Source organism: Psammomys obesus, unplaced genomic scaffold (assembly GCF_907164565.1).
Source record: "Psammomys obesus unplaced genomic scaffold, mPsaObe1.curated_primary_1811, whole genome shotgun sequence".
Taxonomy (NCBI): domain Eukaryota; kingdom Metazoa; phylum Chordata; class Mammalia; order Rodentia; family Muridae; genus Psammomys; species Psammomys obesus.
The window spans coordinates 8726329-8741459 of record NW_026596152.1 but is presented as its reverse complement, the minus strand read 5'-3'; the positions used below and the strand labels follow the sequence as shown (position 1 = coordinate 8741459).

Below are 15131 nucleotides of genomic sequence, written 5' to 3'. Positions count from 1 at the left end.
ATAGAGAGGCAGGTTGAGGCAGCGTCTCTCTCCACTTACAGATTGAGGCAGGGTCTCTCTCCACTTATATAGAGAGGCAGGTTGAGGCAGCATCTCTCTCCACTTATAGATTGAGGCAGGGTCTCTCTACACCTTTTATATTGAGGCAACATCTCTCACAGAACCCAGAGCTCCCTGTTCTGGAGATCTGACCATGCAGCTTGCGATGGGGATTCCCTGACTTTGCCTCCACAAAGGCGCCCTCATGCCCCGTGATCCTTTGCCACTCCTCTGCTTGCCTTTCAACTCTCTGCCAAGTACAGATGGGGGTGTGGATTCCCTCATGTAGCAGGATCTAGATACATACATGGACTCTGCGAAGTGATTAGATCCATAGACTGGCTGAGGCTAACCCCTGAGTCATAGTTCGAAGGCTTATCTTTACTCTGGTAAGGTCAACTGCTCTGCTCCTTGATGCCAACTGCTCTCACATCTCATTTATCAGGAGCGATCAGCTTTACTCCTCTTCTCAGGAGTAAAGTCAGCGACCACTTTGCCAGTTCAAGGGTGGAGTAAGAAAAGCCTCCAGCTTCCTCCTTCCAATGCTCAGCTCTGCAGAGAAACTACAAGCTCATTGCAAACGTTTTTGACAGAAATACCCAGCTGGCGCTAGCTGTAATTTGAGTTACAAACTCAATTTCCACTAATGTCATAATCCCTATTTAAAAAAAAAAAAATGCAGGGTGACTATCACAATCCTCTGGGCAGAGCCAGAAAGGTATGTGTTTTGGAAAACCCTACAGGGAATCGATAGCCTTTCTGATTGGTCAGTTTGCTTGTAAGAACCTGCAGCCTTCTGGGGTGCTCCTTGGACCCTCATGTACATGCTCCACGCCCTAATGGTGGCAACACAAAGGGAAGAACCAACCTGCACTATATTTCTATTTAAGAGGTTATTAGAAGGACAGAGCCCATGATCTCCCACAGCCCTCCCCTCCCCAGGGCCCCTACCTTTTCCTTCTAAGAATCCCCAGCAACCTCTACTTCGCACACAGATATACTTTGTGAGATGAGTACGTGGGCCAAATACAGACCTTGGGATAGCGATGCATTTGTATTTGAAATTTCTAAAATTTTAATTTAGCCAGACCTGGGGACTCACACCTGTAATCCCGGAACTTGGGAGGCTAAGACAGGCAGATCCCATGTTCAAGGCCTGCTTGGACTAGATTGAGAGACTCTGAAATAAAAACAACAACAAATCTTAGTTGAATGTAGCTGGACATGATGGTGCATGCCTTGAATCCCTGCACTCAGGAGGAAGAGCCAGGTATGTCTCTGTGAGTTCTAGGCCAGCCTGATCTACATAGTGAGTTCCAGCCAAACTTTTATACAGTAAAACTGTTTAAAAAAAATATAGCCTGTAATCCCAGTAGAGACAGGAAGATCATTGTGAGTTCAATGACAGCTAGATCTACATAATGAGTCCAGGACAGCCAAGTCTATACAGAGAAACCCTGTCTAAAAAAATTAAAAACCCAAAAAAAGTAAATTTAAGATATATCACTCAGTGTATAAAATGATAACTTCAGAAGGAGATAGATAACCTAATTACCTTGGCCTAAACCATCCACATTGTCTGCATACATTGAAATATTATTTTGTGCTCCATAAATGGTCATAATTGTGTTTATCAATTAAAACAATATTAATAAAAACATAGAAGAGACTATGAAGTATCTCCTTAGTATTGAGTATATTTAGTACTGATTGCATGTTAACAGTAATAATATTTTGGAAATGTGTTAAACAAAAAATACCACTCAAAAACCAGACTGTTCTGGTGTTTCCATTGGCTTTGTCATCAGCAGATCCAAGCCATGAACAACGCCAGAACCTCAGCTAAATAACATCCGCACCTCCGTGGCCATAGAACTCCGGCAATCTCCTTTTTCGAACAACTCCAATATTTTTAATTAAAATATTATTGAACTTGAGAAAAGGGAGTGACACAATTAAATACATGGAACTGGAAGCCCTCAGCAGGTATCGGATGACTCCTGACCACCCCTGGGCCCTCCACATACTGCTGGATTCAAACAAGTCATGCCTAAAGCCAGTCACTCCTTTACCCCAAAGACAACAGTCAGGCCTCCACGCAGCCATTTATTCATTGCCAACGCCTTCTCGGTTATTATTTTAGAAACCAAAGCTGGACAATTATCTGTTTCCATACTTTAAAAAAAAAAAAAAGGATGAGCTCTGGTAATTTCAGAACACACGGGTTCAGTTCTTTGCTCCAAACACAGCAAGGTCACATGGAGGAGTCAGCCCACCCTCCTTCGCCCCACATCGCTCCCACATGTCCCTCTGCAGAGATACGGGAAATGCATAGATGATGACAAGTGGGGAGCAGAGGCTGAAGGAGGGAGAAGGTGACAAGGAGGCCACCACCAGCCCTGCCCTCTTCGCTGAGAACACAGGCCGCTATTGTAAGAAGTTCTGTGTCCAGTGCCAATGCCTCCTAACCTAGGGCTTCCCCACCACACCCCAAACTCCTCACAATCCCAGGGGAGGAAGGCCTTGGGACTGCAGGGCCATGCTAGGGGCCTCACCGCCCTCGTTACAGGGAAAGGGCAAGATCTATATACAAGATGTTTCGTGTTGCCTCAGAGGTTCTGGCCTTTATGTTCTATAACCAAGGACTGGCTGAGTCAGAATTCGAAGAAGAATAGAAAGGACCCGTTACTGTATCTCCACGCTGACACATGAGCAAGAGGGGAGTAAGCAGGCAGCTCGGGGCTCATGGTCACTTTCACTCACTGTCTGCACATTCGCTCTCTGACACAGTACAGACGGAGCACAGGGAAAGCACAGGGCACTGGAGCGAAGTTTCCGTGTGCTTAGCCATCATCCCTGGGTCTGCGGGAAGCTGGCCTGTCTTCTCAGTCAGGCTTACCGATCACTCCCAGCTTGGTAGCAAACATCAGTGCAATCCCGATGGGGAGGCCAATCACGTAATACCCGACAGCGTTGACGATGGCTCCAACCTTCTGGTTCCCGGTGCCCCTCAGAACGCCACCACAGGTACACTGTGGACGGGTGACATTCATCAGTGTGAACACAGCTGGTGCTTCTAAAGACCCCAGCTCCTAGACATTGAAAGCCTCTGTGTGGCCCTCAGGCTTGGAACAGGACTGTGATAACGCTTTGCAGAAGTGGCCCTGGTAACGATCAACAGGAGCCCCCTCCCCCCAACCACTCCAGCCTCCCTTACAACTTGAATTCTATCATTATCAGAAGAAATAGCTAGCGCAGAGCATGAAAGCGCCCGGGGAAATCAGGCTCGGTACTCACGGCAAGACCTTCAAAGAGGTGGGACACAGCATAAATGGGAACCACTTGAGCCACCAGGGCCACGATGTCCCTGTCAGGAAAACATAGCACATTAATGAGAAAGCAGGGGCTGAGGACATAGCTCAGTGGCTAAGAGCACGTGTTCTTGCAGAGGATCGAGGTTCAACTCCTAGCTCCCATGTGACACCTTAAAACTGCCAGAGACTCCAGTTCCAGTGGACCCAAGACCCTCTTCTGGCTCCCATGAGCTCCAGACATGCATGTGGCACACAGACCCACATGCAGGCAAACACCCATAGGCACAAAATAAAAAATAAAAATAAACAAGAATGGGAAGACACGGATCCCAGGAGTGGAGACCACACAGGTACCGTAGCTCAACAAGCCGTAGGCAGTTTGTCCAGCTGCCCTTGTGTATTCACACCAGCTAGCAGCCCAGGTGGGAACAAGTCTACCACTGTGTAACACGCATCAGAATCCAATTTTCTAATATATTTCATAGCTTTTAGGGGGAAAAAAATAACATGCAATCCATTTAGTCAATAAAATCCAATGAAATGATTTCGTACCCATCTGCCCACCAAAAACAAAGCTTAGATCACAGGGCCACCCTCCTTCTAACCCAATTTCTGAGGTAGATCTTGATTGTACGTCTCTGGAGCTGTCTGGATGATTACACTACAGAGTGAGCGCTCACGTGCTCTCTGTGTGGAGTGCCGCTCAGGGGCAGAGCATCTGTCTAGCATGCATGAGGCCCCGTGCCTGGTCATGGCACCATCAAACAATAAAAAGCTCTTCCCAGATCTTCCCCCAGGGTTCTCATTCCCAGGAATGGGCTCTACTCTGAATGCCACAGATTTGTGTTTTAATGCCTACGGGTAAAGGGAGAGAAGAGAAACGCTACCAGGAGAAACACCCTCAGGGGTACTGACTGGGAAGGAAAACTGTCTGGCAATAGATATTTGCAAAGTAAATGAAGAAAGAATCCAGCATGGGACCAAGTGGTCCCTTTCTTCCCTCCAACCAGCACAGGCATGCAGCTGTCTGTTAAAATGAGCTTTGAATGAGAAGTATATACAAACAAGTCTGATAACCACGGCCTCTCAGGCCACCACACAACTGCCCTGTCTTCTTAGATAACAATTTTTGCCACTCCTGTGTTTGTCCGACATTTGTGAAAACAGAAGCAAATACACGTAAATACGATGAGATCCCCCTATTCCCCTCACGTGCCCTCCTCTGCTCACTCTGGCTTGCTCTGGCTACAGATGACATCCTCTCTTCTAGTCTAATGAACTGTGCTTTCAGTGTGGCCCTGTTCAATCCCGTCTACTGAGATTTCAGATTGAGTTTTAATTTCTTTTTCTTTCTTCCCTGTTTTGGGGGGCGGGGGAGTGGCAACGCCATAGACTGAAGCAAGGCTTTCTGTGTGCACACCAAATACATGCTCTCCCACTGAGCCACACACCCGGACCCTTACCTTGCACTTTCAAACAGATGAGTAACTCATTTTTACAGTGCTAAGGGTCAAACCCAAGGCGTGGAGTGTGTAAGGCACTGAGCTGAATCCACAGCCCTGTTCTGGGCTTTTAAATCAGTTTCGGTAACTGAGAATAGTCTGATTTTCTTTGTGTGCACGCATACTGTCAGATTCGGGCACTATCTGGACACATTTTGCCTCATAAGAAATGCAGATGCTTCCTTTTCTGTGCTTTGAAAGATTTAAACATCATTAAAATTATTTATATTTTAATGGTTTGAAAACGTTTTTCCTTTGGAATCAGTGCTTTTTTTGTTTGTTTGTTTGTTTGTTTATTTGCTTTTCATTTTAAAACAAGTTCACTTTGTTTGTTATAAGAAAGTCACTTCATTTAGATCTGTCTTCTCTGGGGTAAATTTTTCTAGAGAATCTTCTTCTTCTCCTCCTCCTCCTCCTCCTCCTCCTCCTCCTCCTCCTCCCCTTCCTCCTCCTCTTCCTCCTCCCCTTCCTCCTCCTCTTCCTCCTCCTCTTCCTCCTCCTCTTCCTCCTCCTCCTCCTTCTGTGGTCTTTGTTGTCCTTGTTTTGTTCTTTTTATTGGCACATGGCCTCGCTATGTAGCCCAGGCTGACCTCAAACCTGCTATCCTCCTGCCTCAGTCTCTTGAGTGGGGGAGTTATAGGCGTGTGGGGCTATGCCTGCCTCTGTTATTCTGGGTTTTAATTTTTCTTACAAAAAGAGATTGTGAGAACTAATCTCTTCAGGCCACTTAATGTGATCTCCCGTCGTATGAGCTTCGAGAGCTGCAGGAGCAGGAAGCTCCAAGGTTTCTCCTCACTTGGTTCTCGGTGCTTTGCTCTTTCCTGTCGGCCTGCACCCAGGTCTTTCCTTTGCATATCTCCAGAGACTTCTTGGTGGAAGGCCTAACCCTGGTTCTTGAAACAGAGCTGAGGTCATCTGGAAGAATGCCATTCCAGAGAATCCCCAGGGTGACCCCATACCGGCCCTGGCACACAGTAGCATGATCCTCTTCTCCAGCAGCTGGGCGGATTGTTCCAGTTCTTTTTGCCTTACCTCCTGGACTCCTGCCGGGGAAGTGGGGCTACAGCTCTGCTTGTCTACTCTCAAGGCCCCTGCGTGAGCAATACAGGGCCAGCCCTTGTTTGGCTGTCGGGCTTCGAGGTCTCCAGACCAACCTGAAATCCACAGTACACCACTGCCCCACAGAATTCATATGGCAGGAGGCATCGGAAGTCTCGCATACCTCTGGGCCTGGCCCAACCCCCGATCTAACTCCACGTCCATCCTTTGAGAGAGAAAAGCATGGGAACTATTTATGGTTGCCTTCCTCACCCACCCCGAATTGAGAAATCTACATGACATTGTCTGAGGCTGAGAAATTGTTAGCCTACTATCAAAAGACAAGCAGGTGGGGAAGAAACCGAGGCACCTGTGTCTGGCCCAATAGCTTTTTGAATCCACAAAGGAAACGCTAGTTTGCAATTTGCGGTTGCTAATAAAGTTATTCTAAACACGAAGCGTCTCTATGACATCGCTATGTAATGACAGCCTCCAAGTTAGCCTTCCTGGGGAGGCAGAGCGCAGAGTGGGTTTGTTCTCTCTTCAGCCATCAGTTCAATGGCACGATTTCTAAGGCAGCTCACTGATGAGACTGTTTTGACTTCAATCTGTGAGACAAATTATATCCTAAAACTCCAGAAACCAGGCCGCCTGAGACAGCAGGTGGCTCTTGTCACTACGATGTGGATCCCGATCCAGTCCCTGGGACCAAAGTGCTTTAGACCTCAGATATAATCAGACGTGGGAATACTTGCACAGACATTATATCTTGAGGGAGGAGACCTAAGTCTAGATGCAAAATTGACGTTTGTTGCCCACCTTGGTGGGGCTACATGGCCCCACCCCTGAGCCCTCAAGCAGCCATCTGACAGCCTTCTGGAAGCCAGCAGGCTCAAGCCTGAAAGCTAAATGTTGATAACTGTTTGGTGCAGCGGCTGCTGCGGAAGGAAAAAAAAAAAAAATCCAGGCTGTATAAGAAGGGGCTGAGGGCGGGGGTGGGGTGGTGCTTGGCCAGCTCTCCCGGAGTCCCACTGCCCTCATCCACTGCCGGCCCCGGAGCCCGCGCCAGGGAAGCAGCTCAGAAGGCTCCTGCCGGTTGAGATAGTTTAACAGGTATGATGGAGACAGACCTGCACAGCTGATTGTGAACCCTAGCTTCTTTTGGCGGTCTCATGGTTCTTCCCCTCCTCTCCGGGTCTGACCGCTCTTTTCCAATCATTCCTACCGTTTACCCTATTTTCATACCGACATTCAGCCAGTCCCAGCCAGTGCCCTACACATTCGGGCTTCCGAGCACAGGAGCCATTGGAATTCAGTGCAGAAGGAAGGAAGGGACTGCTGCTTTCAGGAGTCACTGAGACGGACTCACCTGAGACAGAAACCCCCAGGACATGAGGCTTCCTTGGCAGGGAGCTCAGCTGAGCTAGCCTCCAGAACTCCATCTGAAACCGTAGGCAGAGGGGACTTGTTCTTCCTCAGCCTCCGAGACTCCATGCTTCAAATGAGGACCCTGATTACCTGAGGTCACGACCCCTCACATTGCCCCCTTGGAGCTGCTGCTCTGGAGACTCTCATGGGTGACCTGCTCCTGGCTTCTGAGCAAAAGCTTTTGGGAGCTCTGAGGTACAGCACTTCCCAGAGCTGTACCAGAACTTGGCTAGCATCAATCCATTCAAGTTGTTTTATCTTGTTTAATATTGTTAATCCTGAACTGACAAAGATTCCTCTTGTTGATAGCACATTTGTGCTCAAATGGTTTCAGATTTTGAAGCTTTTTTTTTTTTTTTAATTAGGAGCATAGGATGTCTAACCAACCTGCAAAAGTGGCAGGCTCTCTCTCTACCGCTAAACCAATGCAGACTCTGTCTGCAAATGTAACCAATGGTATGAAAGACTTAAGACAAAACAAACAAACAAAAGCAAAAAACCATGAGGGCTGGGAAGATGGCTCAAGCCTAATGACCTAAGTTCAATCCTCAGAACCCACGTGGTAGAAAGAGAGAATTGCCTCCTTCAAGTAGGCCTCTGACCTCCACATGTCTGTCTGTCTGCCTGTCTCTCTCTCTCACACTCACACACATACACACACACATACACACAAAATATAATTTAAAGCGATTTTAAAAATTCACAACTACCATGTCTATCCGAAATATGTTATCACCACTAACTCCCATTAACTTGACATTTAGATTATAAATTGGTTTCTCCATCTTGGGATTCAGGTTCTTCTCAAGTAACATCAGTGAGATTTCTGATCTTGCAAATGACTTGGAACACCTCTCCAAGACACAGCTATTCCAGGGAGTCTTGTCCATCATGGTGATAGCCACCGGATCTATTTCTTTATCACAGATCCCACGTGTCAAGAAAATCCCAGCACTCACCGGTCAGTTGTAAAAATGTAGCCCACGAGATCCTTACAGCCTAGCAGCAGGACACAGAAGGTCACAGCAAAGAGCTCTGGAAGTAAAGGGTCAGAAGAGAAGGCACAGTGAGTAGGGAGGTCGCAGACCGTGAGGAGACAGATTGCCCCATGCACAGCCTGCATGCACCGGGAGTCTTGGACAGAAAGGTGTAGGCACCTGTGACTATCAAGGAAATTGCTGAGGACCTCTTGGCCTGTTCAATGTTTCCTGCACCCAACGCATTTCCCACCCGGACATTGGCAGCCACGCTGATGCCCAAAGGGACCTAAAAGGAAAGAATACACAATGAAGCTGTGCACTGAGACACCACAGACAGAATCAGCCTGTGGTTCATACCTCCCTGACAAAACATGGCCCTATGGGCTCTGAAGACACTTTGCAGCATCTCTTTGGCCTACTCCAGGCTGATGAAGAACCTATATCTCCAAGTCAGGATTCTCAAAACAAATCAGGCCTTTCTGCAAGGTTTCCAACCTCTGCCATGAGAAGAAGGACCCATGAAATCACACTTGTCCTCTGGAATGTAGGAGACCAGTATGCAGGATGGGCTGACAGAGAGGTTAGGTTATCAAAGCAGAAAAGTCACTAAAGAAAACACCAGGAAGAGGTAATGCCTTGTAGCTGGAAATAGGAATTCCGAAGCCAGACTGCCTGGATCTTTCTGACACTTCTATCCTTATTACCCATGTGAAACTCTGCTAACTACTTAACCTCTGGTGTTTCCTATCTGTACAAAGACTCTTGTAATGGAGAGATTGCAGAGCTCACACAGCCTCTGCTTAGAATAGTGCCTCCCAAGTAGTGAATATTCATAAAGATTTTCCATTAATATCTGTACATTTACCACTTGAGCTGCTAATAGTTTTTAAACGATTAATCACTTATTTGACCATAAATGCTACCTTACGAGTCGGGATGGCTAAGGTAAGGGTTAAAGAAAATCTAATACACAGATTAAGAAACATAGACCAGATGGGAAATCAGCTTCCCGCCTTCAAGGTCACAACAGTGACAAGAAGATTTTCCCAATACACAATTCATCCACACTGAGGGAAAAACAGGAATGTGACGTGAAGAAAGCCGTCAGCAGCAATTTGACTGTGAGCCCCTAGTTAACGTTCGCATGATGTTTCTCCGGGTCTGGTGTCCTGAGAAGGACACACCAGTCCTTACAGGACTCCCTCCACTGGTGGAAAGACTGGATGTACTTAAAATGAAACAGCTAAAACACTTTGAGGGGAAGCGTCACAGTCAAGAGAGACAAAGAAAGGCCAAAGTTCTGTTCCCAATTAAAGGACATTAATGATTAAAGGACATTAGCAAGACATGTCTTCTTTATGCCAGAGGGGAAAGTTACCGAGAACTTTTAGAACAAGAGGTGGCAGGCAGACAGGGAGCCAGTAAATGTGGTGCTGCTGGCAGCGGAAGCAGCTGTAGAGAAGGTTTGAACCCTTCTTTTGACTGGAGAGAGATGTTAACGTGCTCTCCTGAGCCTGTGGAGGGCAGAGGACAAGAAAGGCAAATGTGTGTATACAGATTTCTGTATAGACTTGTAAGCATTTATCTTAAGGATAAAAAAAAAAAAAAAATCAGGAAATCACGGAAAGATATTTGTCCTAGGAGGTGTCCTGAGGTGTTCTTGCTCTTATTTGAAATTTTGTGGGTTTAAATACTGGGCGGCAGGAGACTAGCTTAAAGAGAATGGGCTCATGGACTTCAAGCATTGGTAAACGTGCCTAACTAAACTTACTGAAATATGAGCAGTATAAAGACATGAAGCTCGGATTAAAAAATGCCTTCCACGGGCAGGAAAAACAAAAACATATGCCCCCAAGGAGCAGAGGTAGGGCGTTGACCTACCACGCTTACACCCCCAGAACTGCCAGTGGCGGAGGAGAATGGGGGTGTGAGCAGAGAGGGGCACAAAAGCTGAGGAAGTATACATTACCTGTATATTTTAAATATAAGCAACGGAGGATTTAACTTCAGCTAGCTGGGTCCTTCTCCATACTATAAATCTCCCTTTCTCTCCATTAAAAAATTAAAAATAAAAAATTGCAAGGTGCTAGGGATGAGCCTCAGGAAAGCTCTACTACAGCGGGGCACCTAGTCCCTTTAGCTTTTTGTCTGAAGAGGTTCGTGCTGTAGAAGAGAGCCCCTTCAGAACTTCAGGTCGACACTTTCCGTGAAACAAAGTGACAGAAGAGCCTCTAACAACGTGTTTTCTAACATGTCAGAACGTGTTTTCTAACATGGCTTTTTAAGGCCCGCAACATTCCATCGTGCACATGCACCATACCTGGGCCACCCACCCCTCCACAGAGACCCACGAGCAGCGCCCCTTTCAGCCAGTAACGCCTCTATGAGCATACACATGTCTGCCCAAGTCCCTGCTCCCAGGACGGGGGCAAGCAGGGATCGAACCCAGGGCCTCGTGATTCTGAGGCACTCTACCACTGAACTACTCCCACATTTGAATTTGTTTTTGTTTTGTTCTGTTTTAGAAATCAAAGGCAGTCCAACCTTGAACTTGTGACTCTCCTGCTTCACCCTCTGAGCCCCTGAAATTACACATCCCTATCACTGGTCCCAGCTCCAGGATAACATTTGATGTCCGGGAACCATCTCATTACCTAATATCGCTAGTGCCTTTTGCTCACTGTGGAACTCTCAGGATAGAAAACAGAACACCTTTCCCACGAGCACACAACAGAGTCTTACCATATACACGATGATAGCCAATTCATAGGTGATGGACTGCGCTCCCAGCTCCACCATGCCGAGAATACCTGGTAAGGACGGACAGCTGAAGCCTTGCCCCAGCCACACAGGTTCCCACCGGGCAGCCCATCTGCATACTCACCGCTCAGGAAGCTGCCAATCTCGTAGGCCCACCACTCGATGCACAGCATAAGCATGCTGGGGATGGCCAGCCTCAGGAAGGAGGCCCAGTCCTGTAGACACTCCAAGGACCACCCTGCAGGAGCAGCAGATGGTTTTCCACATGCCTGGCCTCCAGGCAGAAGCCACAGCCCAGTCAAAGGCAGTCTTTACCTCCCCAGGTGGCTTGATGGAGCCTTCTCCAGAGGATGTAGAAGAACAGGAAGATGGCGAGGGCAAACTGGGAGATGGTGTTGGCCAGCGCTGAACCCCTGGGAAGATGGGCGGCTGTGGGTGAATACTGAGATCCACCCTCTCCACTCTAGCCCAGTGAGTTGGGGAGCCACGTGCCCCTCACTCTGCCCTCCTCCACCACAGACCCCGAGGTTACCCTTCTGTTCACTCCGACAGCACTTTCCAGAAGGCACACCGAGTCCATACCCACACCAGCTAAACAACCCTCTCTTTCCCTGGAAAAGCCTAATGCGGTCCCCTGCCCGGCCCAGCCCAGGAGGAAGCTGGACTCACATCACCCCGAGATGCAGCTGATAGAGAAACAGATAGTTGGCCAGAGCGTTGACAAGGTTCGCTGCGATGCCGGTCAGAACCTGAGGCAGAACGATGCCCTGCAACGGAGGAGACGCTTAAGTGACACTCACCTTTACCTGCTGAAGTCCCAGGGGCAGGAGCTCTCGGCAGGGGGAGGAGTGGGGGGCACACAGCCTCTCCCCTCCCTCTCTCCCCTCCCCTTGGCTCCTCCACTTTGCTGTGAGTAAAGGGGGGGGAGCTCTGGTCTCCAAGGCAGGGTGTGAGAAAGCAGCAGGGGAGAGGGAGAGGAGCAGGGAGTCTGGCAGGAATTAGCAGGGTGGAAGGCGACATTTTTCCTTCTCAAATGGAGAGTGGATTCCTTCATAGTGGGCTCCAAGAAATAGGAACAGGGGAAAAGAAAAAAAAAAGTCCTCCCTACTTCACAGCTCATGTTAAGGCTCTGGGTGGGGGTATGGGTGCTGGGGAGATGGCTCAGCAGCTGAAAGCACCTGGCAGGTTCAATTCCAAGCACCCACATGGCAGCTCACAACCATCTGTAACTCCCGTTTCAGGGTCTCCAATGCCCTCTTCTGGCCGCCGGGGGTACCAGGCATGCAAGCGGTGCACAGACACACGGGAGCTGGGGCCAGTGGTGACAGCAGAGGGAAGATGGTGGCAGGAAGATCTTGAGTTCAGCATCCTCCTGAACTAGACCGGGAAACCCTGTGTTCTTGGTTGTTGGGTTTTTTTTTTTTGGGGGGGGGGCTGTTGTAGTTTCTTTTGTTTTGTTTTTGTCAGCTTGACCCAAACTAAAGTCACCTGGGAAGGAACCTCAGTTGAGGAATTGCTTCCATTATATTTGCCTATGGGCATATCTGTGGGGCCTTTTCTTGGTTGATAGCTGGTGGGGGGGGGGGGCCAGCCCACTGTGGCTGGGGGGCCTGGATTATATAAGAAAGCAGGATGAGTAAGTAAGTCATGGGGAGCAAGCCAGTGAGCAGCATCCCTCCGTGGTCCTGCTTGCGTTCCACTCCGGCTTCCCTCAGGGATGAGCTGTGATTAGGGCCTATAAGCCAGACGGACCCTTTCCTCCTCCGGTGTGGTTTTGATCAGGATTTTATCACAACTGAGAGTAACAAGAACACCTTGTTCCCAAATGGAAAACAAAACCAACAGTCCAAAAAGACTCGGAGGAAATGGGGCCTTTCTGAGTGGTAGGTTGATATCCTCCCAGCACTGCAAGAACAAAAACATTACGTAGAAAATTAAAATAATATTTAGGGTTTGCTCGTAAAACTACGTTGGACCAAGGACATCACAGCCTGCCCTCACATGCACCAGGAGGGTGAAAAACAGTAGCTGTGGACACACAGGTAGCGGGAACACTATTCCTCCTGCTTCCCCGCAGTGGCGTTAGCCCCTGCTTTGGATGCTGCTTTCTCGCCGAGAAATCCTGATATGAGAACCACAGGCCTCATATCTTCCCCGCCTGGGAGATCAGCATCACCGGGGTATGGCTCAGCTTGTAAAAATGATGCTTGCCTGGTATGCCCCAAGGCCCTGGCTTCCGTCCTGAGCACTATGGGAGGAAAAATTAAGCGGTCTTGATGTCTAACCCAGGTGCAGAGTATCAGGTGAGGTCATTAACGCAGTCATCTGCGTGCACCTCCAGCACCTCCCTCCGCCCTGGGATCGCCAGATGGAGAGGCCCTTACACTAACCCTCACACAGGACCTTGCTCTGCTCTGGGCCTGCAAATCAAGGCTTCACATACATAGATTTGGTTTTTCGAGACAGGGTTTCTCTGTGTAGCCCTGGCTGTCCTGGAACTCACTCTGTAGACCAGGCTGGCCTCAAACTGGCAGAGATCCTCCTCCTCCCAAGCACTGGGATTAAAGGCCACTCCTGCACTACCATCCTGCCTGTCTCCTGAATGCTAAGATTACAGGCATGTGCCATCACTCTTGGCTACTTCTACAGCCTTTTGCCCTAGCACTTCCTCCTTATCTGGTGAGATGCCCCAAACACCACTGGGCCCTCAGTGTGTGAGTAAATGAACAAAACACAAAATTGCAGCTTTGCCTCCGGCCATCTCCAGCTGATGGGACCAGGACTAAAGTGTGGCTGTTCGTGTGAGCTCCATGTTCAAGGAGAAAATGAGTCCCTGGTGAGTATCCTGTAAAGGGTCTGCAATCAGATTCATCTCAGGTATGGAAGAGCAGCCAGCCTGCCTTTTGAGAGGTACAAGGTAAGTGGAGAGCGGGGAGCCAGGTAAATAAGATGCTACGGAAGTGACGAGAAGTAAATTCAGGAACCCATTAGGTAATTACCTAATGATGGCTCGTTAGGTAAAGATGCTTGCTGCCTTGTCTGATGACCTGAATTCAATCCCAGGGCCCACATGGTGGAAGGAGGAAACTGACTCCCACAAGTTGTCCTCTGACCTCCACACATGCTGTGGCATGCACACACAGACACACTAAATGAATAAATAATTATTTTCACAATAATAACAATAACAGAAATAGAAGAACAGACAAGACCCACAGGACTAAGTGACCAAACAGTGGCCTATAATGTACAGAGTAGAGGGAGAAAGAACAGAGGCCACCAACTGAATAAAGTGAGGAGGAGGCTGCAGGCCAAGATGAAGTCACAGGTACAACATGCTCCCCTTTGCCTCAAGGCTGCTAGCAAGATGCCTGGAGGTCTGGGATTGATATGGGAGCTGTGAGGATACAGAGGACAACTGCTTTTCTCAAGAAGGGCCCAAAGGAGGGCCAGAGTTGTCCCTTCCCTGCCAAGTTCCTCTGCTGCAGGTCTCTGTGTTCCTGTCTTTCCTCTGCTCCCTTTCTAACCTCTTCCCTCTTCCAGGGGAGAATGTGCCCCCAAACCAGCAGCATGCTTGGGCTAAGGCACCCCACCTCTCCCATAGCCCACTGTCCTCCCAGCCTACAGAACCTACACACCATCGTGTGTCCTGCTCCTTTGGAGCAATTCCTTCTTTTCAGACCATCGTCAGCTCACCATTTTCACAGCTACCATCTCTGCACCACAGAGTGGTTTGCTTTCTACCACCACAGTGCCCTGTAGAAACACCACGTGGCTCCGGCAGACCAGCCAGCCTGCGCCTCTCAAGCCACTGTGTGCCATGTCTTCTCAGCTGTAGCAGTCTGACCACTCGGCGCTCCTGCCTGGTGCCTAGTGCCTGACACCGCCATCTAGGAACACTTCCCTCAGGGGCCCAGAGCCCCACCAGTCCACTGTAACTCGGGTCCCAGCCCTCAGCCCCTCTCAGCTACCTCTAGGTCCATCCCTCAGCCTCAGCTATTGAAGAGTGCCGTGTTCACACTCTCCATCCCTCCTCCCATCCATGAGATAAAAGGTCACCACACTGTTGA

General features: G+C 48.7%; 1 protein-coding gene across 1 annotated transcript in view; it reads right to left on the bottom strand.

The window, feature by feature from the left end:
* The window catches only part of Slc47a1 (solute carrier family 47 member 1), a 32314-nt gene that overhangs the window by 6566 nt on the left and 10617 nt on the right, over positions 1-15131 (bottom strand). The window contains exons 7-14 of the mRNA XM_055594110.1: positions 11731-11828; positions 11377-11474; positions 11186-11299; positions 11044-11111; positions 8479-8587; positions 8281-8356; positions 3337-3406; positions 2939-3071 (exon numbers count right to left, since the gene is read on the bottom strand). Of these exons, the coding sequence (XP_055450085.1) occupies positions 2939-3071; positions 3337-3406; positions 8281-8356; positions 8479-8587; positions 11044-11111; positions 11186-11299; positions 11377-11474; positions 11731-11828 (766 nt within the window). The remainder of the gene's footprint in view (positions 1-2938; positions 3072-3336; positions 3407-8280; positions 8357-8478; positions 8588-11043; positions 11112-11185; positions 11300-11376; positions 11475-11730; positions 11829-15131) is intronic.